At 43.3% G+C, this 26557-nt stretch overlaps 1 protein-coding gene across 1 annotated transcript in view; it reads left to right on the top strand.

The window, feature by feature from the left end:
• Positions 1-26557, top strand: part of LOC142249827 (stabilin-1-like) — a 281112-nt gene that overhangs the window by 87648 nt on the left and 166907 nt on the right. The window contains exons 22-28 of the mRNA XM_075321739.1: positions 1809-1920; positions 2063-2140; positions 4673-4774; positions 10817-10927; positions 12595-12726; positions 21845-21973; positions 24536-24592. Of these exons, the coding sequence (XP_075177854.1) occupies positions 1809-1920; positions 2063-2140; positions 4673-4774; positions 10817-10927; positions 12595-12726; positions 21845-21973; positions 24536-24592 (721 nt within the window). The remainder of the gene's footprint in view (positions 1-1808; positions 1921-2062; positions 2141-4672; positions 4775-10816; positions 10928-12594; positions 12727-21844; positions 21974-24535; positions 24593-26557) is intronic.

Below are 26557 nucleotides of genomic sequence, written 5' to 3'. Positions count from 1 at the left end.
TGATGGCGGTAAGTATGAACTCCCCCGATCACTGCAGCACTTGTTCTGCATTGAGGATGCAGTGACGAAGCCATGGTACTGTGTCCTCAATGCAGAATTCCCGCACCATATCCGCACTACATTCCGCAGCTTGGAAACAGACAAAAGTTGTGGTGCTGTTTCCTGGGAGCACCTGCAGAATGTCCTGCGGATATATCCGCAGGACACTGTCCCCGTGGGCACATAGCCTTACTCCTTCCCTATTGGGGTAAGACCCTATTTGCGCTTTTGTCCACAGCTTTATATATTTACGACTCTATGGAGGAAGGAGCTAGAAGAAGTTGGTGCTCATAAGATTCTATGGAGGGAGGAGCTAGAGTGAGTTGGTGTTTATAAGATTTTATAGAGGGAGGAGCTACAGGAAGTTAGTGCTCATAAGATTCCATGGAGGGAGGAGCTAGAGGCAGTTGGTGCTCATATGATTCTATGAAGGGAGGAGCTTGAGGCAGTTGGCGATCATAAGATGCCATGGAGGGAGGAGCTAGAGGCAGTTGGTGCTCATATGATTCTATGAAGGGAGGAGCTTGAGGCAGTTGGCGATCATAAGATGCCATGGAGGGAGGAGCTAGAGGCAGTTGGTGCTCATATGATTCTATGGAGGGAGGAGCTTGAGGCAGTTGGCGATCATACGATTCCATGGAGGGAGGAGCTAGAGGCAGTTGGTGCTCATATGATTCTATGAAGGGAGGAGCTTGAGGCAGTTGGCGATCATAAGATGCCATGGAGGGAGGAGCTAGAGGCAGTTGGTGCTCATATGATTCTATGGAGGGAGGAGCTTGAGGCAGTTGGCGATCATACGATTCCATGGAGGGAGGAGCTAGAGGCAGTTGGTGCTCATATGATTCTATGAAGGGAGGTGCTTGAGGCAGTTGGCGATCATAAGATTCCATGGAGGGAGGAGCTAGAGACAGTTGGTGCTCATATGATTCTATTAAGGGAGGAGCTTGAGGCAGTTGGCGATCATAAGATTCTATGGAGGGAGGAGCTACAGGAAAAGACAGACATTCTGCAGCAAGTTCACCATTGAACTTTATGAGCACCAACTGCCACCTCCTATCTAATTAATGGGACAATCTGTATTCACTACAGACAGATTTTACCTGTGAATTGAGAATTTTGAGAATAAAAGATCAGTCCTTGACAAAAAAGCAGATTTCTCTGATCAGATATATTACAAACGTTTCTTATTGTCATGTGTACTTTTGATTTTTGAAAAATAATTTAAACAACAGTCACTCTATAAACTTCATTTTCTGTAGATTTTTGTGGCCAAAAGTTATGTACTCGATGAGTAAACCAACCTAACCTAGAAAGGAGACACATGTGATCCGTGATACACTATATTAGGGATACCACGAGTTCCCCGAAGCTTGGGTTGCACTCTCCTTGACGATATGAGTTCTATTGCCATGAGTTGGATGTGTCTCGCGAGCTAACACCTTTGCTATGTATGATGCTCTTTGGATATGCTGAAATAATGGACGCTGATTTGATTGTTGTTATTTTATTATCCTGAAAACCAACCAGTTACATGTATACTGTCTCATTGAACAATTTGCTGATTTATTCTTCTATGTAATGTCTTACTTAACTTTCAATAAAACGAGTTTAAAAAAAAAAAAAAAAAACAACCTAACCTAAACATCCTAGGCGTATGTTGGGTTCCTTCCTTTTTCTCTGTTCCCAGTTACTAATTGCTCCTTTCATGTGTCGACTGTCGCTGCTTTTCCTGTATGTAAAGGGTAAAAAAAATCTATATCATTGCTCAGGGCGCACTTCCTCCGAGGAGCCTTCACATCCGAGGAACTAAAAAAACATATTGGTCAAGAACTGGATACAATCGAGCCAAGAACAAAGTGCGAGATTGATATTGCAAGAGGAGTAAGTCTTTCTCATCTTTACCCAAAAAGATATATGGAACTACCGTAACTGACAGCAATATGTAATAACTAAAAGCTGCGGACTAGTAAGGAAAGACTTCATACTCATTCACTAATTCAGCATTGTATATTCTTTATTTCAGAACATAACGGTTAATAATGCCAGTATCATCGTCCAGAACATTCCAGCCTCCAATGGATATATTTTCATTATCAACCAGGTTGGTATTTTAACATTCTGTAATGTCCAGGAGTCATATGACTTTCCTTAAAGGAGATGTTTCATGATTAGACATCTTATAGATGGTAAAAAAATGAATGATAATTGCCATTTAGATGCTGTTATAAAATATTATGAAAGTATAGCACCACCTGGTGTTCAAAATGTACAGCAATGTTCACGCCCACCCAAAGAGATGAGTGCTGGTGGACGCACATGCTCAGTCACTCCTCTCACAGCCAGGTGTCCACCTTTTGATCCTCGGTTCACCAAAGAGCAGTCAATAGAAACTGCTCCTTTTCTGCAAACAGGATAAAAAAAGCTGAGTCTCTGCAGTGGCAAAGGCAGTTTAGCCAGAAAGATTCCTACACCAGGGTAAATGGGAAGGGAATTTCATGTCAGCTGCCAGAGGGTGAAGGACACCTCCTTAAGTGAAAAGAGGACACATGGAAACAAAAAAAATGTTTAAGTTACTTTTATGGCTGAAACTGGCTTTTGAAAGCTTTTCAAGACACTTGATATTAAAGTTATTAAAGGGAACATGATTAAAGGGTCCAGATATTAGAGAGGAGGCAGGGCTGTGAGTTAGTTGAGCACTCTAAACAGTGAGTATGCTGAAATTGAAATCATGCACACCGCTTTTTGACTGACAACCTGCTCCAGAGTAGGTTGTCGTTTAGGGAGTGGTGGGATTGATTACAGAATGCTCATTGAGTAGTGAGCACTGACTGTTCCCAGCACCGCCCCAATGACTGGAAACGAGCAGCTGCAGGGAAAATGTAACTTAATTTTCTCCCTGCAGCTGCATTTCCAAATAGATTGCAGCACATATTTAAAATGGTAATCCCTGTAGAGTGGCACTATGGCTGTAGAAAAATACTTTTTTTTTTTCGTTTGGCTGAAAAATTCGCCTTTATGGATAACCCCTTTACAGGTATTCGGACACCATGTAGACACGTTCAGAAATGATCTGTAGAATACTCTGTATAAGGCCCGTTTCACACGTCGGTGAAAAACACTGACGTTCTTCACTGACGTGTAAAACACGCACATGTCCCTCTGTGTTCCGTGATTCATGGCACACGTGGGTTGTCCATGTGCAATCCGTGATTGCATATGGACATTACTCACCTGCCTTCACTGCTGCTGTCCATGGTGCTGAAGTCTCCAGCTCTGCAGCGTCCGCCCACCGCTCTCAGCACCTACTTCCTGGTCAGGTTTTCCTGTTCTCATGAATATTCATGAGCCAGGCAGAAGCTGCCGAGAGCAGAGACTGCACAGCGAATTGCAAGCAAGGTAAGTTGAAAATATTTAATATTTAATATGTTCGTGATTTTCTGGTACGTGTTTCACTGATCACACACGGATCACACCATAGTGTGGTCCATGGGTCATCAGTGATGCCAGAAAAAAACTGACTTGTCTCCCGTGCAGAATTACGGCCAAGGGTGCACGCTGCATGGAGACCTGTTCAGTGAAAAATCACTGATGTGTGTGCAGACCCATTGATTAGAATGGGTCTGCGTATGTCAGTGATTCTGGTACGTTTTAAAAAAAGCACAAACGTACCAGAATCACTGACGTGTGAAAGGGGCCTAAGGCCTGTTTCACACGTCAGTGATTCTGGTACGTTTGTACTCTTTTTTTTCTACGTACCAGAATCACTGACATACGCAGACCCATTCTAATCAATGGGTCTGCTCACAAATCAGTGATTTTTCACTGAACGTATCTCCGTGCGGCGTACCCAGGTGTCCGTGATTGCCGCACAAAGACATGTCCATTTTTTCCTGGCATCACTGATGTCCCTCGGACCACACAGTGGTGTGATCCGTGAAACACGTGTCAGAAAAAAGCGTGCATATAAAATAAAAATCATTTTTACTCACCCGGCTCCAGCGACGCTCTCTGCAGCCTGTTCTGCCTGCTGCTTCTGAGCCGGCTCATTACTGTCGTGCACATTCATGAATGCACGACACAGCCGACCCGGAAGCAGCTGCTGCGGAGGTCAGCGCCGGCCGGATGCTGCACCGCGGGAGCGTTCAGCACCATGGAGAGTGGGAGCGGGCACAGGTGAGTTGATCTCTATGTGCAATCACGGACCACGGAGAACGGAGCCCGGATTGCACATAGACAACCCACGTGTGCCGTGATTCACAGCACGCGGAGGGACATGTGCGTGTTTTACACGTCAGTAAAGAATGTCTGTGTTTTTCACTGACGTGTGAAACGGGCCTAAAATTGTTTTTCTATATAGTTCCTTTTCACACCGATGTTTCTACATTTATAGACTACCACAGCTGCAGGGAGAATTTAATTTAATTTTCTCCCTGCAGCTGCAGTTCCAAGTAGATTTCATCACATGTTTAAAATGGTATTTACCTTTAGTGTGGCACTATGGCTGTAGGAAAATACTTTTTATTTTTTACAGAAAAGTTTCTCTTTTTGGGATAATCTGAAAATATTACACCATGTAGACACGTTCAGAAATGATCTATAGAATAAAATAGTAAACAACTTTTTGCGCCCTCAGGTTTTGATCCCACCACTGGGAGCCATACCTCCGGCACGGCCAGGTCTTCTCAAAGCCCTAGATCAAGTTCCTGCGTTTGAGGAGTTTAAGCAGGCAATCCAGGTAAGATAATCTGCCGCAAAGAACTGAACAATGGCTCTGACAGATGGGGATGTGGAGGCCGCGTTATTCCGGAAATGGATGACAGGTGTCTAATTATCAAAGGAAAGAGGACAAGTGCTTTTGGACGCTAAACATGAATGATAGGAAGTTGACATTTCCAGGAAGGGATACATGATACTGGACGTTTCCTGCAAGGACGCGCACGTCTACTAATGCTAAGACAGCAGTGTGTACACATTCTGATACCAACTTTCAAATAATGGGGTGGAATATAATGATTGAGTGGTCCGTTTTAGACAATCCCTTTTTGTTTCAAAGGGTCTCCTAAAAAGAACAGGATTGGATATTTAATCTGTTACTGAGTATTTGGGGAAACTTGCTAAAATGTGGCACCAGTTGCCCTTTAAGTTTTGAAATGAATTAAAGGGAATATGTCAGCAGCTTTTTGCAGTGTAATATAAAGGCAACATAAAGTCCAACAATAGAGATAGGGCAGCACTCACCAGCGTCCGGTAAAAAAGACTTTATTTATTCATGGCGCAGGTAAAAAAGCAGGAGCAGAGTTAACAGCAGGGCCCCCTCATGGACGACAGCCGTTTCGCGTGTACTCACGCTTCCTCGGGTCCGTATGGACAGGCATAGACCGCCGCCTTATGAGGGGGTTGCGTCCAGTCTACATCACTGCCCAATTAAAAACAGCTGAGGAGTGTAACACATCAAGCAAGTGGAACTTGCAAATAACACCAAGTGGACAATCCAAAAGAACCGCCCACATATACATGCATATCAGAAAGGACCCATGTAAGCCATACAAAACAAATTTATTTATTTTTTTACAGAAAAACTGAAAGGTCATTTTTATCATTTAAACCCACATTACCTTGTGCTCTGTACTTGATAATAAGTCTCGCCTCGGCTTGCAACAGCATCTTATGCAGGTCGCCTCCTTGTGGAGGTAAACTGATCCTCTCTAGGCCTGCAAAAATGCCTTACATAGAAATTGGCACATTTTGGAGCAGGACAGCGATCTCAGTGAAATGACTGCTAAAAAAACCCTGGTTACTTACCGAAGGGGCAGTAATCTGAAAGATGTCCTGGTCAGAAATAGGCTATCGCAGCCATCTACCTGGCTAGAGAGGGACAGCCCTGTTGGCAATTACAGGTGTGGGAACTGCAGGTTCTGCAGTTCACACTTAACAGGTAAATCGATCACTGTTGGATCCTCTGTGCATAACGTCAATCGTTTTATTTCATGCAAAACAAATTTTGTTGTGTACGTGGACTCTTGTGGCTGCGGACGATTTTACATCGGTAAAACCAGCAGGCCGATGTATGTCAGGTTTAAAGAACATTATAATTCTGTGAAATCTGGTAAAGGCTCCCCTCGGCTTATTCAGCATGTGCGCAGTTCACACAATGGAGATCCTAATGTCCTGCAGTTTGCAGGCTTAGGCTAAGTTCACATTTCCGCTAAAATGTATCAGTCACAATCCGCGGCTCTGGTAAACAACGGAATCCGTTTAGCGCATTCCGTTGTTCCCATAGACTTGTATGAGCAGCGGATTGTGACTGATGATGCTGCGTTGCACCCTCCGCCCGACTGATCAGTCGTGGAACGACTGACCGCCGGGCAGGAGGAACGCAGCCTGTAACGTTTTTTGAGCAGCGCGATCCGTCGGATTTCGCTGCGCATGCTCTCTGGCTCCCTGCACACGTGACCAGCTTTGGTTGGTTACCCGATATTTACCCTGGTTACGGTGCAAGGAGCCAGCGCTAAGCGGTGTACGCCCGTAACCAAGGTAAATATCGGGTAACCAAGGTAAACATCGGGTGCTTTGCTGTTACCCGATATTATTTAGTCTGGTTACGTGTGCAGGGAGGCCGACACTTCCCCGCTCGGCCCCGCCCCCTCCCGCACTCCGCACATGTGTGTACACACACACACACACACACACACACACACACACACACACACACACTCACTCACTCACTCACTCACTCACTCACTCACTCATACACTCACCTGTCCCAACCATGCAGACCGCAGCACTGCCACTGACATCCTCAGCGCATGGCCCCGCCCCCCGCTCGGCTCCGCCCCTCCCGCATTCAGCATGTATACACACACACTCACACACACACACACACACACTTACCTATCCTGCAGTCCCTGCGGCACTGACGTCCTCAGTGCCACGGTCCCGCTCAGCTCCACTCCCCCCGAACTCCGCCCCCTCGCGCTCCGCCCCCTGCACACAACGGAGTCCGGCAAAGAATTCTGTTCTTTGTCATCCGTTGTACAGCGTTGTACAGCGCATCAGTCACATGCGTCAAGCGACGCATGTGACTGATACAAAACAACGGAAATGTGAACTTAGCCTTAGAGAGGATCAGTTTACCTCCACAAGGAGGCGACCTGCATAAGATGCTGTTGCAAGCCGAGGCGAGACTTATTATCAAGTACAGAGCCCAAGGTAATGTGGGTTTAAATGATAAAAATGACCTTTCAGTTTTTCTGTTAAAAAAAAAAAAAAAAATTGTTTTGTATGGCTTACATGGGTCCTTTCTGATATGTATGTATATGTGGGTGGTTCTTTTGGATTGTCCACTTGGTGTTATTTGCAAGTTCCACTTGCTTGATGTGTTACACTCCTCAGCTGTTTTTAATTGGGCAGTGATGTAGACTGGACGCAACCCCCTTATAAGGCGGCGGTCTATGCCTGTCCATACGGACCCGAGGAAGCGTGAGTACACGCGAAATGGTTGTCGTCCATGAGGGGGCCCTGCTGTCAACTCTGCTCCTGCTTTTTTACCTGCACCATGAATAAATAAAGTCTTTTTTACCGGACGCTGGTGAGTGCTGCCCTATCTCTATTGTTGGACTCTATCCAGGAACTATTATGCTTGGGGGCTAAGCACCACCTGCCCAGTGTATGTGTAGGATTACTGTCTGCTGTCTACATAAGCAATACGGCTGATGCCCAGGGGTGGGTAGCTGCGACAATTTCTGTTGATTGATCATAAAGGCAACATAAGGTAGAGGCTGAGACACTGATTTCAGGGTTGTGTCACTTATTAGACTTTGTGCTATTGTTACATTACAGTGAGTGCTGTATCAGCAGAAGATCACTGCCCGAACTATCTGGCTCGTGAGACCTGGTCTAAACCTGCCTCCAGCACTGAATAGCAGCTCACTGTCTATAGACAATGTACATAGAGATCACCACCCCGGTCGGGTACCGTTCTTCCCTGCTGCCACCCAGCCATCCACTTGTGCTGCTGCCTCCTTTCCCTCCCGGGCCTTGTACATGCCGCACAGGGTTCCTGGGAGTCCACCTAAGACGCGCGTGCTCAGGGCCCTCCTCTTAAAGGGCCTGTATGCTATTTCGAGGAAATGCCTCTCAGCCTATAGCTGAGGCACAGTGTAGTTAAGACACCCTCCCTTTATGGGAAGTGCCTGCACAACACTTCTATTTAGTTAGTCAGTCTCCAGTCTGGTACCTAGGTAGTTGTCTGGTCCTGAGCTCCTGTCTTGTTATCCCTATGTCCGTCTCCAGTACCTGTCTTCACATACCTGTATATCCCTGCCGTGCCCACCATTCCTGTCTGTACCTGCGTGTCTAGCCTGCCTCAGTCACCCCGCCTGTACCTGTCCAAACCTGAGTTTGTCACATGTCCTGGGGGTCAGCTGCCACAGCCTCCGTCACTGCCCTGGGAGTTGTACCTGGCTTCCGCCTCACAGTGAGCGCTTAGTTAAGCCCCTCCCACTAAGGGGTAAGCCTGGGTCCCCTGTGTGCTTAAGTGGGTCCATTAATCCCTCTCGCTGCCTCTACACTGGCTGTGAGCATTACACTGAGGTGTGGGTGGGTTAGCATTCTGAGCTTTGCTACATCTAAGGTCCTGTGCGCACACTGCGTTTTTACCCGCGGTTTTGCTGCAGAAATTTCTTGAGAAATGTTTGTAACCTTTCTGCAGACATTTCCCAGCAAAACTATGGGGAAAAAAAATAGCTGTGCACACACTGCGTTTTTTTCTCAAGAAAATTCTTTCTGCAGAATTTCTTGAGAAAATGTGCATGTCACTTCTTTTCCGCAGGTACCTGCGGTATTTCACGCCATTCACTGTAAGATAATCGCGAAACACCGCGGGTATACCGCAGATAGCAAATGATGTGCGGCATACCCTCGGTATAGCCGTGGTTTACCTGCGGTAATGCTCATCAATGCCTGCGTTTTGCAGGGAATTGATGTCATTATGACAGGAAGAGGAAACGGAGCACAGAGTAAACACACACACACATCACAGACATAGAATACACACAGATCGCACTCACACTCACACACAGACATATAGAATACACATACAAATCAAACGGACATATAAAAAAAAAAAATGTGGGCTCCACTGTATTTTTACCGTCCAGCCGAGGTAAACTCACAGCGGCGGCCCGGTATTCTCAGGCTGGGTAGGGCGATGGCCAGGGTTATTGCCCCCCCCTCCCGCAGCCGAGAATATCAGCCCGCAGCTGCCCCGGGACTGTCGCATCCATTATGCGGCAGTCCCGGAGTGTCCCCGGCTCTTCCTGTTCCCGTGATGCGGTGGCAATCAGGGTAATAATAAGTTAATGGCAGCGCATCGCCGCCACTAAGTCCAGGCTTTAATCATGGCAGTGTCTATGAGACAGCTTTCATGATTAACCTGTAAGTAAAGTGAATAAACACAGACACCAAAAAATCCTTTATTTTAAATAAAAGACAAAAAAGCCCCCTCTTTCACCCCTTTATTAACCCCCCAAACACACAGCTCCGGCGTAATCCACCGAGGTCCCACAACGCTTGCATCCAGCCATGACTGACACTGTACAGAATGCAGCCTCGTAACGAGACTACAGAGGTAATTACAGGTCATTTCCCATGGCCGGTAATGTGAACACACTATCGCTCGTGAGAAATGCAGTGTCCTCACAGGGACTCTATCTATCTATCCCTCTATCTATCCTTCTATCTATCTATCTATCCATCCCTCTATCTATCTATCTATCTATCAAATCAAAAGTTGTCTATTTATCTATCTATCTATCTATCTATCTATCCGTCTATCTATGATTCTATCTATCTATCTATCTATCTATCCATTATCTATTTATTTCTCTATCTATCTATATCAGAAGGAAATGACCTTTTTTTTTTCTCTTTTTCAACATGCTTTATTTATAAAAAACCGCAGGGACCAACCTGCGGAAAAACCGCGGCAAAAGCGCGGGAAAAACGCATGCGTTTTTCCCGCGGTTTTGGTGCGTTTTTTTACCGCAGATGCGGTCATCTTCAACTCCCAGACGTTTCTCAAGAAATTTTCTTGAGAAAAATCACTTTTCTAGTGCGCACATAACATAGAACTCTGATTGTGTCCAGTAAACTAAGTGATACATCATTGGAATCAGGGCCTCTTTACAGTCAATATACTGCTCTCAGATGAGATACAAAAAACCTTGTTGATAGATTTCCTTTAAAAGGGTTGTCTAGGCTAATGATATTGACGATGTATTACTAGTTTAGGTCATCAGTATCCGGACAGTGGGGTCTGACACCCAGCACTGCCACCTATCAGCTTTCATTAGTTCCGGTGGCTTCTGGATGTAATAAGAGCTAAATAACATGGCTTGATTTATTGTTTAGTGGCTGCTGCCGAGAAAGTTCTTGTTTTTGGTGACAAGATGCATGCCCGACCTTCTGTACTATGAAAATGCCTGCCCATTGTGGTCATGCAAGGAAGAGGTACTGGGATTTGGTTGACCCCAACCTAGTGGTCCAGTGTATAGCCGATAATTGTTCATTGTGGGACATGTCTTACACAGTATGTAAACTTAATATTAGACTACTTTTCATCCCGAGTTCAAGCTCTCTGTCCAATGGCCAGAAGCATGGCCATGAGACTGATATAACTGTAACCTCTACATACATTATTACAGCCATATACTTCTGTCATAAGACACACACAATACTGTATATACTGAACCTACAATCTCTTCTTTTTTTTATGCAGGAAACTGGATTAATACAAGAAATTGAATCCAACAAATTAAAGTACACAATTTTTGTGCCAAATAACTTTGCAATGAAGCAGTTTTACAATCAGTCTGAATTTACCTCTCTGGTAAGCGTCTGGTATGCAACTATAACATGAGAAAATAACCTAATAAATCTAGATAAACTTCTCTAGATAAAGAGAAGAATGCTAGAAACCTTTAACCCTCCCCCTCAACACCATTAATATGCCTGTGTAACCCTTAAAAACATAAGGAAGTTGATTCCCTTATAACCCCAAAATGCTGTTCCAGTAGTGAAAAACTGCGTTGTGTCTGGAAGTGTATTTGGAAGTGACGATGCACTTACAGCTTCTGAGGATGTGTATTTGGCGGTGACAATGCACTTACAGCTTCTGACGATGTGTATTTGGCACTGACGATACACTTATAGCTTCTGAGGATGTGTATTTGGCGGTGACGATGCACTTACAGCTTCTGACGATGTGTATTTGGCACTGACGATACACTTACAGCTTCTGAGGATGTGTATTTGGCAGTGACGATACACTTACAGCTTCTGAGGATGTGTATTTGGCAGTGACGATGCACTTACAGCTTCTGAGGATGTGTATTTGGTGGTGACGATGCACTTATAGCTTCTGAGGATGTGTAGTTGGCGGTGACAATGCACTTATAGCGTCTGAGGATGTGTATTTGGCGGTGACGATGCACTTACAGCTTCTGAGGATGTGTATTTGGCGTTGACAATGCACTTACAGCTTCTGAGGATGTGTATTTGGCGGTGACTATGCACTTACAGCTTCTGAGGATGTGTATTTGGCGGTGACGATGCACTTACAGCTTCTGAGGATGTGTATTTGGCGGTGACGATGCACTTACAGCTTCTGAGGATGTGTATTTGGCGGTGACGATGCACTTACAGCTTCTGAGGATGTGTATTTGGCGGTGACGATGCACTTACAGCTTCTGAGGATGTGTATTTGGCGGTGACGATGCACTTACAGCTTCTGAGTCTCACTCTGTATTCCCTGCCTAGTGTTACGTTTTTCTTGTTGATTGAAAAGTCGTTTGCTGTGGTATACGGCCACTTGAGTTGGCAATCAGCCAGGGGAGAGTAGTGCTAGGTGGAGAATTCAGAGAGGGGCTAAGAAGCTGTAAGTGCATCGTCATTCCCCAATGCATTTCTAGAGACGTCTATACAGAATTTAAAAAAAAACAATTTGATTTCTCTCAACGAAGTTGTTGGAGCTGCGACCGGATGGGGATGGGGTGACCAACGCAGCTCCACTCACACAATTACAACGCATTTGAGGGATAGAATGATGCCACTTACAAGGTGAGAAATTGCGTTGTGTCTGGAAGTGCATTTGGCCGTGACGATGCACTTACAGCTTCTGAGCCTCGCTCTGTATTCCCTGCCTAGCGTCCAGTTTCTCTTGTTGATTGACAAGTCGTTTGCTGTGGTATTCGGCCACTTGATTTGACAAGCAGCCTGGGGAGCGTAGTGCAAGGTAGGGAATACAGAGAGAGGCTAAGAAGCTGTAAGTGTATCTTTCTTTCCCAATGCATTTCTAGACAGGTCTATACAGAATTAGAAAGAAAAAAACTATTTGATTTCTCTCAACAAATTTGTTGAAGTTGCGGCGGGATGGGGATGGAGTGACCAACGCAGCTCTACCCACAAAATTACAATAAGGCATTTGAGGGCTACAATGATGCCAGTTGCAGAGGTAATTCTATTCTCTGGATTTTTTTAATTTATTTTTTTTTCCAGAATAACACCTTAATAAAATATCATGTTATACTTGGAGAGAAATTATCACCTTCAGACTTAAAAAATGGCATGCATAGAAGCAGCATGCTGGGAATCTCTGATTGGCTGATGTTTTACAAAAGGTACAACCAGGTACTGTACAATCATCTTATCGGTTTCTATCGATTGCTAATTTAAACAGGTAACAAAATCAGTACAGTAGCACTCCAGTTTTTTTTATTAATTCATCCTGTCTCTAGTCTCTCAATAAATATAAAACTGTATTTCAATTAGAATTATCTCATTTAATTGTCCATTTCTACTTGGAAATTCGTGGTATACTTCTTCTCAAATAGGTTATTGTGATCCCTTGGGAATTACATGCATGTATGTGCAATTAACTTCTCTGTAACCAGATCTTTCTTTACACCGTGTGCAGAATTATTAGGCAAGTTGCATTTTAGAGGATTTTTTTTATTATTGATCGACAACTATGTTCTCAATCAATCCAAAAGACTCATAAATATCAAAGCTTAATATTTTTGGAAGTTGGAGTGGGTTTTTTTTGTTTTTTTTTTTTTATTTGGCTATCTTAGGAGGATATCTGTTTGTGCAGGTAACTATTACTGTGCAGAATTATTAGGCAACTTAATAAAAACCAAATATATTCCCATCTCACTTGTTTATTATCACCAGGTAAACCAATATAACTGCACAAAATTTAGAAATAAAAATTTCTGACATGCAAATACAAAACCCCAAAAAATGAGTGACCAATATAGCCACCTTTCTTTATGATGACACTCAGCAGCCGACCATCCATAGATTCTGTCATTGCTTGTTCTGTTTACGATCAACATTGCGTGCAGCAGCCACCACAGCCTCCAGACACTGTTCCGAGAGGTGGACTGTTTTCCCTCCCTGTAGATCTCACATTTTATGAGGGACCACAGGTTCTCTATGGGGTTCAGATCAGGTGAACAAGAGGGCCATGTCATTATTTTTTCATCTTTTAGACCTTTACTGGCCAGCCACGCTGTGGAGTAGTTGGATGCATGTGATGGAGCATTGTCCTGCATGAAAATCATGTTTTTCTTGAACGATACTGATTTCTTCCTGTACCACTGCTTGAAGAAGTTGTCTTCCAGAAACTGGCAGTAGGTCTGGGAGTTCAGCTTCACTCCATCCTCAACCAGAAAAGGTGCCACAAGTTCATCTTTTATGATATCAGCCCATACCAGTACCCCACCTCCACCTTGCTGGCGTCTGAGTCGGAGTGGAGCTCTCTGCCCTTTACTGATCCAGCCTCTGGCCCATCAAGAGTCACATTTCATCAGTCCATAAAACCTTTGAAAAATCAGTCTTAAGATATTTCTTGGCCGAGTCTTGATGTTTTATCTTATGTTTCTTGTTCAAAGGTGGTTGTTTTTCAGCCTTCCTTACCTTGGCCATGTCCCTGAGTATGGCAGACCTTGTGCTTTTTGATACTCCAGTAACGTTGCAGCTCTGAAATATGGCCAAACTGGTGGCAAATGGCATCTTGGCAGCTTCATGCTTGATTTTCCTCAATTCATGGGCAGTTATTTTGTGCCTTTTTTGCCCAACATGCTTCTTGCGACCCTGTTGGCTATTTGCCATGAAACGCTTGATAGTTCGGTGATCACACTTCAAAAGTTTGGCAATTTCAAGACTGCTGCATCCCTCTGCAAGACATCTCACAATTCTGGACGTTTCAGAGCCCGTCAAATCTCTTTTCTGACCCATTTTGCTAAAGGAAAGGAAGTTCCTAATAATTAAGCACACCTTATATAGGGTGTTGATGTCATTACACCACACCCCTCCTCATTACAGAGATGCACATCACCTGATTTACTTAATTGGTAGTTGACTCTCAAGCCTATACAGCTTGGAGTAGCACAACATGTATAAAAAGTATCATGTGATCAAAATACTCATTTGCCTAATAATTCTGCATATAGTGGTATGATGAAATTGCATGCACTGTACCACTAAAGTTCTCTATGGAGGAAAGAAGGGAGCAGAAACGTATATCACAGATAAAGATGATGACTGCACAGTGCTGTTGCACAGTTGTAATGGGGTTCATCACAGTTCAGCCTCCTGACTGCATACTTGTAATCTATTAGTTTATTTAGGACACTATAGAAGTAAGGATAATAACAATGTCATCCCAGCAGAAAAGGTGGTACTGGCTCTAGCTCATGATGTGATGCTGTAATGATGCATCATGGAATTGATTGAGTATAGAGCAATAATATGCAGGACGAAAGATAGGAATCAAAATCGTAAGGAAGAAATCAGGAGATCAAACTATAAAAATTGTCATGATTCTCTGTGCAGAGCATCTCACAGACCTGGAGATGCTCTGCGGTGCTTACAGATCTGACAGTGTGACCATTCCTTGTGCAGAGCATCTTGGCCTTAGAGATGCTCTGCGGCGCCGTCCTTGGTAATGAACTATCAGCTTGGTCACTATACTGGAGTCCAGGTTGGTTCTGGGAGGTGCTGGTTACTCAGCTGTTCCATCTTCTTAGTAATTGCTTAGGCTTCTTTACTGAGCATGCTCCGCCAGAACTCTCCCAGTTGCATTCTCTGTATCCTGATCTTGGTATTCTGACCCCGGACTGTTATTGGACTTCCCTCCGTCCGCTCCCTATTCCCGTCTTGAACCCCGGACTGTTATCTGACTAAGGCTATGTGCGCACGTTGCGTAAATTCATGCAGTTACGCTGCGCTTTGCAGCGCAGCGTAACTGCATGCGTCCTGCATCCCCTGCACAGTCTATGGAGATTGTGCAGGGGCCGTGCGCACGTGGCGTTTTAGTGCGCAGCGCTTCGGCTACTGCCGAAGCGCTGCGCAAAAAGAAGTGACATGTCACTTCTTCCGTGCGCTTTGCCGGCAGCTCCTGCTCTGTCTATGGCAGGCTGCACATCAAACTTAGATAATGGTATAATGCCTCAAGCATATGGAAAAATATTGGAATATACAATGAAAAATGCTACTTGCTAATTTGAACATGTGAATAATGAATTGCATACCTGCTATGAATATTAGGAAAAAGGAGATATTTAGCAATCGCATTGATCAATGTAACTGAGCCCCAAAACCTCGTCAAGGTATATCTCTATATTGGGGTCCCTAGCTCTGTGACCCTAACTGTGTGTCATCTCATTGCAATTAAAAACTGCTGTGGGTGGAGAGGGGTAACTAAGGACTTTCTTATATAGGAGATGGAAAAAACATGGCCGAAAGGGGCGGAGCTGTGTTCACATTCAGAAAAAAAAAAAACTACATATAACTGAATAGGATAACTGAAGTGAGCACTAATATATATATATGAGTGCAAGCCAAAAATACATACTATATATAAGAATAAGGCTGCACATCAAACTTAGATAATGGTATAATGCCTCAAGCATATGGAAAAATATTGGAATATACAATGAAAAATGCTACTTGCTAATTTGAACATGTGAATAATGAATTGCATACCTGCTATGAATATTAGGAAAAAGGAGATATTTAGCAATCGCATTGATCAATGTAACTGAGCCCCAAAACCTCGTCAAGGTATATCTCTATATTGGGGTCCCTAGCTCTGTGACCCTAACTGTGTGTCATCTCATTGCAATTAAAAACTGCTGTGGGTGGAGAGGGGTAACTAAGGACTTTCTTATATAGGAGATGGAAAAAACATGGCCGAAAGGGGCGGAGCTGTGTTCACATTCAGAAAAAAAAACTACATATAACTGAATAGGATAACTGAAGTGAGCACTAATATATATATATGAGTGCAAGCCAAAAATACATACTATATATAAGAATAAGGCTGCACATCAAACTTAGATAATGGTATAATGCCTCAAGCATATGGAAAAATATTGGAATATACAATGAAAAATGCTACTTGCTAATTTGAACATGTGAATAATGAATTGCATACCTGCTATGAATATTAGGAAAAAGGAGATATTTAGCAATCGCATTGATCAATGTAACTGAGCCCCAAAACCTCGTCAAGGTATATCTCTATATTGGGGTCCCTAGCTCTGTGACCCTAACTGTGTGTCATCTCATTGCAATTAAAAACTGCTGTGGGTGGAGAGGGGTAACTAAGGACTTTCTTATATAGGAGATGGAAAAAACATGGCCGAAAGGGGCGGAGCTGTGTTCACATTCAGAAAAAAAACTACATATAACTGAATAGGATAACTGAAGTGAGCACTAATATATATATATGAGTGCAAGCCAAAAATACATACTATATATAAGAATAAGGCTGCACATCAAACTTAGATAATGGTATAATGCCTCAAGCATATGGAAAAATATTGGAATATACAATGAAAAATGCTACTTGCTAATTTGAACATGTGAATAATGAATTGCATACCTGCTATGAATATTAGGAAAAAGGAGATATTTAGCAATCGCATTGATCAATGTAACTGAGCCCCAAAACCTCGTCAAGGTATATCTCTATATTGGGGTCCCTAGCTCTGTGACCCTAACTGTGTGTCATCTCATTGCAATTAAAAACTGCTGTGGGTGGAGAGGGGTAACTAAGGACTTTCTTATATAGGAGATGGAAAAAACATGGCCGAAAGGGGCGGAGCTGTGTTCACATTCAGAAAAAAAACTACATATAACTGAATAGGATAACTGAAGTGAGCACTAATATATATATATGAGTGCAAGCCAAAAATACATACTATATATAAGAATAAGGCTGCACATCAAACTTAGATAATGGTATAATGCCTCAAGCATATGGAAAAATATTGGAATATACAATGAAAAATGCTACTTGCTAATTTGAACATGTGAATAATGAATTGCATACCTGCTATGAATATTAGGAAAAAGGAGATATTTAGCAATCGCATTGATCAATGTAACTGAGCCCCAAAACCTCGTCAAGGTATATCTCTATATTGGGGTCCCTAGCTCTGTGACCCTAACTGTGTGTCATCTCATTGCAATTAAAAACTGCTGTGGGTGGAGAGGGGTAACTAAGGACTTTCTTATATAGGAGATGGAAAAAACATGGCCGAAAGGGGCGGAGCTGTGTTCACATTCAGAAAAAAAACTACATATAACTGAATAGGATAACTGAAGTGAGCACTAATATATATATATGAGTGCAAGCCAAAAATACATACTATATATAAGAATAAGGCTGCACATCAAACTTAGATAATGGTATAATGCCTCAAGCATATGGAAAAATATTGGAATATACAATGAAAAATGCTACTTGCTAATTTGAACATGTGAATAATGAATTGCATACCTGCTATGAATATTAGGAAAAAGGAGATATTTAGCAATCGCATTGATCAATGTAACTGAGCCCCAAAACCTCGTCAAGGTATATCTCTATATTGGGGTCCCTAGCTCTGTGACCCTAACTGTGTGTCATCTCATTGCAATTAAAAACTGCTGTGGGTGGAGAGGGGTAACTAAGGACTTTCTTATATAGGAGATGGAAAAAACATGGCCGAAAGGGGCGGAGCTGTGTTCACATTCAGAAAAAAAAACTACATATAACTGAATAGGATAACTGAAGTGAGCACTAATATATATATATGAGTGCAAGCCAAAAATACATACTATATATAAGAATAAGGCTGCACATCAAACTTAGATAATGGTATAATGCCTCAAGCATATGGAAAAATATTGGAATATACAATGAAAAATGCTACTTGCTAATTTGAACATGTGAATAATGAATTGCATACCTGCTATGAATATTAGGAAAAAGGAGATATTTAGCAATCGCATTGATCAATGTAACTGAGCCCCAAAACCTCGTCAAGGTATATCTCTATATTGGGGTCCCTAGCTCTGTGACCCTAACTGTGTGTCATCTCATTGCAATTAAAAACTGCTGTGGGTGGAGAGGGGTAACTAAGGACTTTCTTACATAGGAGATGGAAAAAACATGGCCGAAAGGGGCGGAGCTGTGTTCACATTCAGAAAAAAAACTACATATAACTGAATAGGATAACTGAAGTGAGCACTAATATATATATATGAGTGCAAGCCAAAAATACATACTATATATAAGAATAAGGCTGCACATCAAACTTAGATAATGGTATAATGCCTCAAGCATATGGAAAAATATTGGAATATACAATGAAAAATGCTACTTGCTAATTTGAACATGTGAATAATGAATTGCATACCTGCTATGAATATTAGGAAAAAGGAGATATTTAGCAATCGCATTGATCAATGTAACTGAGCCCCAAAACCTCGTCAAGGTATATCTCTATATTGGGGTCCCTAGCTCTGTGACCCTAACTGTGTGTCATCTCATTGCAATTAAAAACTGCTGTGGGTGGAGAGGGGTAACTAAGGACTTTCTTATATAGGAGATGGAAAAAACATGGCCGAAAGGGGCGGAGCTGTGTTCACATTCAGAAAAAAAACTACATATAACTGAATAGGATAACTGAAGTGAGCACTAATATATATATATGAGTGCAAGCCAAAAATACATACTATATATAAGAATAAGGCTGCACATCAAACTTAGATAATGGTATAATGCCTCAAGCATATGGAAAAATATTGGAATATACAATGAAAAATGCTACTTGCTAATTTGAACATGTGAATAATGAATTGCATACCTGCTATGAATATTAGGAAAAAGGAGATATTTAGCAATCGCATTGATCAATGTAACTGAGCCCCAAAACCTCGTCAAGGTATATCTCTATATTGGGGTCCCTAGCTCTGTGACCCTAACTGTGTGTCATCTCATTGCAATTAAAAACTGCTGTGGGTGGAGAGGGGTAACTAAGGACTTTCTTATATAGGAGATGGAAAAAACATGGCCGAAAGGGGCGGAGCTGTGTTCACATTCAGAAAAAAAACTACATATAACTGAATAGGATAACTGAAGTGAGCACTAATATATATATATGAGTGCAAGCCAAAAATACATACTATATATAAGAATAAGGCTGCACATCAAACTTAGATAATGGTATAATGCCTCAAGCATATGGAAAAATATTGGAATATACAATGAAAAATGCTACTTGCTAATTTGAACATGTGAATAATGAATTCAGTTATATGTAGTTTTTTTTCTGAATGTGAACACAGCTCCGCCCCTTTCGGCCATGTTTTTTCCATCTCCTATATAAGAAAGTCCTTAGTTACCCCTCTCCACCCACAGCAGTTTTTAATTGCAATGAGATGACACACAGTTAGGGTCACAGAGCTAGGGACCCCAATATAGAGATATACCTTGACGAGGTTTTGGGGCTCAGTTACATTGATCAATGCGATTGCTAAATATCTCCTTTTTCCTAATATTCATGGCAGGTATGCAATTCATTATTCACATGTTCAAATTAGCAAGTAGCATTTTTCATTGTATATTCCAATATTTTTCCATATGCTTGAGGCATTATACCATTATCTAAGTTTGATGTGCAGCCTTATTCTTATATATAGTATGTATTTTTGGCTTGCACTCATATATATATATTAGTGCTCACTTCAGTTATCCTATTCAGTTATCTGTCTATGGCAGGAGCTGCAGGCAGAGCGCACATTCTCGCCGGCACCATGCGCTTCAGAACGGAGCTTTTCAGCTGCGCTCTGAAGCGCACCTTTTACGGTGCTGGGCAGTACGCAATGTGCGCACATACCCTAAGTCTTCGCTTGCTCCCTTTTACTACTACATGCTCTTCTGGTATTGTGATCCTCAGATCGTGTCCTGACTACGTCTCTGTTTACCCCTTATGATTATACGTGACCTCCTGTTACCAGACCCCGGCTCTCCTGACTACCCTTCTGTTCATGTGGCCCCGTAAGGTAGTGACAAGCGTTACAAAAATAAGTACTTCATAAGTAAACACCTCCCCTTTCCCCCAAATACCATTAGGGCATGTACACACATAGCTTTTTTTCTGAATTAAGAATGCAAGCTGTAGCTGGAAAATTGCATAGGAAATTATGTGCAATTTTATGCATTTTTTATGTATTGAGGATGAGCTTTTACCAGCAAAGAAATATGGCTGTTGACTGCAGCTGCTACTTGGATACCTACCACAAACCAAATCTTGGACATACCTCATCTATCATAGTAAAATTACCTGTAAACTTAGGGCGGCTTTGCACACTACGACATCGCAGGTGCGATGTCGGTGGGGTCAAATTGAAAGTGACGCACATCCGGCATCGCATGCGACATCGTAGTGTGGAAAGCCTAGATGATACGATTAACGAGCGCAAAATCGTCGTAATCGTATCATCGGTGCAGCGTCGGCGTAATCCATAATTACGCTGACGCGACGGTCCGATGTTGTTCCTCGCTCCTGCGGCAGCACACATCGCTGTGTATGAAGTCGCAGGAGTGAGGGACATCTCCTACCGGCGTCACCGCGGCTTCCGTAGGATATGCGGAAGGAAGGAGGTGGGCGGCATGTTTACATCCTGCTCATCTCCGCCCCTCCGCCGCTATTGGCCGCCTGCCGTGTGACGTCGCTATGACGCCGCACGACCCGCCCCCTTAGGAAGGAGGCGGGTCGCCGGCCAGAGCGACGGTCGTAGGGGGCAGGTGAGTGTATGTGAAGCTGGCGTAGCGATCATGTTCGCTACGCCAGCTATCACACAATATCGTACCTGCGACGGGGGCGTGGACTAGCGCGTGCGACATCGCAGCATCGGCTTGCGATGTCGCAACGTGCAAAGCCGCCCTCAGGTTCATCGCAAGATCTTCAATTTTTACACCCATTTAGGATATGTTCACACTGCATCTTTTTTTTTTTCGTCGATTTATGAATGGGTCTGCTCTGAAAAATGTCGGAATAAGCTCTAGCAAAACACTCAAAAGAATCATACTATTAATTAGTAAGGGAGTAGCTGGCACCAAGCGGTTAAAAGAAGTGACCGGCCCATTCTTCAGGCATTTTTCATTAGGAACGCGCTCAATAATTGACAATAGAAGTCAAAGGGAAAGTTAAAAGATGCCTTGAAAGCTTTTTGAGAGTTTGCTGATGTTTTGGTGCAAAAAAACACAAGATTTGATTCTTGCTTTATGGAGTTCAAAACGCATCCAGAAACAAGAGTAAAAAGAGTATTAAATGTTGGCAGTTAAAATGCAGAAATTTCCATATCGTCAGGGTTTTCCATTTTTCTTGTATGGACCTATGGTGAATTGTTAACATCTTCATACAATCATGAGATGTAGGTACAATTTCTACATTTCCTTCCCGAACAGACGTTCATTCATGATGCTCCTCTGGATGGCACATTTTTCGAAACGGACAACGGAATGCTGATGGGAATATTGGAAGTGATAAAAATCCTGAAAAATCGCTGTGATGACACTGAAACTACCGTGAAAAGGGTTTGTTAACATGAATTATTCACATTTATATTTCTAAATCTCAGGGAATTCCTGTAATCTGTTTGAAGGAAATCTATCAGCAGGTTTTTGGGGGTTTTTTGCTATAGAATCTGAGAGCAGCATAATATAGAGGATGAGAGCCGGATTCCAGCAATGTGTCACTTGGTGCGGTTTTGATAAAATCCCTGTTTTATTTGCTGTAGATGTAGCAGTGCTCAGAATGCTGAACTCTGTATAACCCAGCCCACACCCCTTATTGACAACTTCCTGCGTACACTGAATATTGACAGTAAACTGACAATCAGTGATGGGGGCTGGGTTATACAGATAAGCCTGACTGCCTGGTACATGACATCTACGTATCTAGTGATAATCTCCTGCTGATAAAGCACTGGTTGTATTGAAACTACAGCAAGTCACATATCCCTGGAATCAGGCACTCACCCTACATTATGCTGCTCTTAGATTTAATTACAATCACTTGCTGACAGATTACCCTTAAGGCTATGTGCGCACAGTGCGTTTTTCGCGGCGTTTTTGCACGTTTTTCGGGTGCGTTTTTGGCCTCAAAACTGCATGACTTTGCTTCCCCAGCAAAGTCTATGAGTTTTCATTTTTGATGTCCGCACACAACTTTTTTTTTTAAGCTGCGTTTTTGAGCTTGAAAAAAAAAATGAACATGTCAATTCTTTCCTGCGTTTTTCTGCGTTTTCTGCCCATGCAATGCATTGGAAAAACGCAGCAAAACGCAGAGATCAAAAACGCAGCCAAAAACGCACCAAATCGCGGTAAAAACACATGCGTTTTTTGACGCGTTTTTTCGACGCGGGTGCATTTTTGTGCGTTTTTATCGGCCAAAAACGCACAAAAACGCAGCGTCAAAAAAACGCAGCGTGTGCACATAGCCTAAGACATTTTTACCCTTGGGGCAATACTGTATTACACTGTCGCCTATAGTACATGTAATTTTTTTTTAATAAAGCAATAGTTTACATGAAATGAAAGTTTGTAATGTACTGTATCTCATCAGAGAAATCTGATTCTTTATAAGGACTGATCAGTCATTTTTAAAATTCTGAATGTATATGTAAAATCTGTATTCAGTGAAGACTCATTTGTACATTACTGAGGTAGGAGATGGCAGTTGGTGCAAATAAGTGTCTATGTAGATGGGATGAGAGGAGGAGGAAAGAGCTCTGCCTCTGGCGCCTCCCTCTGCCTGTAGCACCTCCCTCTGCCTCTAGCGTCTTCCTTAGTCTCCTCCCTCTGCCTCTAGCTCTTCCCTCTGCCTGTAGCGCTGCCTTCTGCCTCTTGCTCCTCTCTCTGCCTGTAACTCCTCCCTCTGCCTCCTCTCTCTGCGTCTAGCTTTTCCTTCTGCCTGTAGCACCGCCTTCTGCCTCAAGCTCCTCCCTCTGTCTCTAGTACCTCCCTCTGTCTCTTTGCTCTGCCTGTAGCTCTTACATTTGCCTCTAGCACCTCCCTCTGCCTCTAGTACCTCCCTCTGTCTCTTCCATCTGCCTCTAGCACCTCCTGCTTCTAGCTCCTCCCTCTGATTCCAGCTCCTCCCTCTGGCTCCTCCCTCTGCTTCTAGCTCTTCTCTCTGCCTGTAGCACCTCCCTCTGCATCTGGCTCCTCCCGCTCCCTCTAGTGCCTCCCTCTGGCTCCTCCCTCTATCTCTAGCTCCTCCCTCTGCCTGTAGCTCCTGCCTCTGGCTCCTCCCTCTACCTCTAGCTCCTCCCTCTGCTTGTAGCTCCTGCCTCTGGCTCCTCCCTCTTCCTCTAGCTCCTCCCTCTGCTTGTAGCTCCTGCCTCTGGCTCCTCCCTCTAGCTCCTCCCTCTGCTTGTAGCTCCTGCCTCTGTCTGGCACCTCCCTCTACCTCTAGCTCCTCCCTCTGCTTGTAGCCCCTGCCTCTGGCTCCTCCCTCTTCCTCTAGCTCCTCCCTCTGCTTGTAGCTCCTGTCTCTGTTTGGCTACTCCCTCTACCTCTAGCTCCTCCCCCTGCTTGTAGCTCCTGCCTCTGTCTGGCTCCTCCCTCTAGCTCCTCCCTCTGCCTGTAGCTCCTGCCTCTGTCTGGCTCCTCCCTCTACCTCTAGCTCCTCCCTCTGCTTGTAGCTCCTGCCTCTGGCTCCTCCCTCTACCTCTTCCCTCTGCTTGTAGCACCTGCCTCTGGCTCCTCCCTCTAGCTCCTCACTTCTCTTCCTTCTCTGCATAGGAACTTATCAGCACCAACTGTAATCTACTATCTCACTAAGGTAACTCTCTGTCTTTACAGACTACAGATTTTACCCATGAATTGAGCATTTTGAAAATGAGTGCTCAGTCCTGGAGGTGAAAGACATTTTCACGTGTGCTGTTGATTTCTGAAACAAAAACAACAGTTACCCCTTAAATTATAAGACTTTTCGGATTTGGGTAACAAGAAAAGTTAAAATGTATGTGCAAAGTTGGCGTCTGCCATGATCTGAAAATTTTTTAAGACACAGGAAATAATACTGTACAAATTCTTTACCTCCTTGACTACTATGGTACTAGGGGTTTGTTTTCCTTTGTTTTTTATCAACAGACCAAATGCGGCCATTGTACTAGAGGAATTCAATGTCCAGAAGGCTCAAAACTTAGGGTAAGCAGCTGTTACCCAAAATGTATAATACTAGCATCTGGTAGACATCTTCAATGTATTCCCCTTCTATCATATGTATGTCATCAGAGGAGGTCTCCTGCTTGGGATTCTCCATTATGAGTCTTGGTGAATTCCCGCTTTGGAGGAATCCAAATCACCATGTGTGAACGAAATACGCACTTTCTATGCCAATTGAACTCCAAATTAATAAGATTTGTTTTATGAGCGCTCAGGAAATCAATACAGCACACAAACTTGAGTATGGTGTACTCGAGACTTGTGCTTTATTACATCATGAGTAGTGATGGGTGAACCTCTCGATGTTCGCGTTCGGGAGCCTCACCTGAACATTTTGTTTGGGTTCTGAGATAACGCGATCTTGCGTCCGAACACTGAACTTGGACTTTACAGTTATGTGATGGGGCGGGGGGGCTGTAAAATAAAGAATATAGTTAATAATAAACATTGTCATTATACTTACAGGTCCCGCGACGCGTCCTGCAGACCCGCTAAGCCGCTATCTCCCTGCTGCTTCTTGTTCCGTGTCCGATCATTGCTGTGCACCCAGGTTACAGGACCTTCCATGACGTAATAACCATGTGACCAGTCTGGTGTGAATTTTGTACAGACATTGGGTTACAGACTGGTCACATGGCTGTGATGTCACTGAAGGTCCTGTAACCCACGAGGTATCAACATTCACACCAGATTGGTCACATGGCTATGACCTCATGAAAGGTACTGTGAGTTAGATGTAGCAGAGCTGAAGATGCTCGCCGCCTTTGGACTACGTCGGAGGTTTTTTTTTTGAGTAATAAACAATGGAGTCCTAAATGTCTTTCTAATAAAATATTTTTCTCTGTGTTGTTGTTTTATTTTACTCTTAAAATAACAGACAAACACAGACGCTGTCAGAGTGGGCGTCTGTGATTGGATGTTGGAATAACTTGAAACCAGTCTATACATTCTAGCATCTAGAATGTATGGGCAGATTCCAGGTTACGCCAACAGCCAATCACAGACCCTCATTCTGCATTACAGCGTCTGTGATCGGCTGTTGGGTCCCTCACACATATAGTAGTGTAAAAATAAATAAATAATTAAGAAAAATAACGTAGCGTTCCGCAGCATTTTTGATTCGCAGATAAAGTTGACGGCTATGGGCTACAACCCCCATCTGCCTGGCTTTACCTTGGCTGGCAATCAAAATACAGGAAGCTCAAACATTTTTTTTAATTATTTAAAAAAATAATTATAAAACAAATGGGTTGGCTCTCGCCGTATTTTGATCGCCAGTCAGGTGAAGCCAGGCAGCTGGAGGCTGGGATTCTCAGCATGGTAAGGCCCAAGTGTTCTGGGCCCCCCACGCTAAAATCCGCAGCCCGCAGCTGCCCCTAGAAATGGCGAATTGTTTATTAGCGCCATTTCCAGGCACTTTACCTGGCTCGTCTAGTGGCCCTGATGCCAGTGGCACACTGCGTAATAAAGGAATTTGTATTCTCAGCTGGTACTAAGCCCGAAATTCATGGTGTCACGCCAAATTAGACATGGCTACCATGAATTTCTAGTAAACAGTAAAAAAACACAACACATAGAAAACATTTTTTTAGTAGAAATAAAACAAAAAAAAATTAGAGACCCTATCTTTATTATAAAAAAATCCTTAGTCCGACATAATCCACTGGTAGAGTAATGTCACCTCTGCTTCATCGCTCTGTATAGACAAATGGCTCTGCAGAGAGAGAAGCAGGGAGAGCCATGTTAGCTCTGCTTCATCGCTATGTACAGACATGTACAGAGTGAGAAGCAGGGAGAGCCATGTCAGCTCTACTTCATCGCTCTGTACAGAATGAGAAGCAGGCTGAAACTGAGGGTATGATTCCACTTGCATATGACTCGTGCATTCTCGCATTGCATCACCCCACACGCTCCTGTCGGGAGAGTCTGCGTCGTGCCGGGTGATGC

The sequence above is a fragment of the Anomaloglossus baeobatrachus genome, chromosome 8 (genome assembly GCF_048569485.1).
Source record: "Anomaloglossus baeobatrachus isolate aAnoBae1 chromosome 8, aAnoBae1.hap1, whole genome shotgun sequence".
NCBI classification, from domain to species: Eukaryota; Metazoa; Chordata; class Amphibia; order Anura; family Aromobatidae; genus Anomaloglossus; species Anomaloglossus baeobatrachus.
This window is presented reverse-complemented; position numbering and strand designations above follow the sequence as displayed.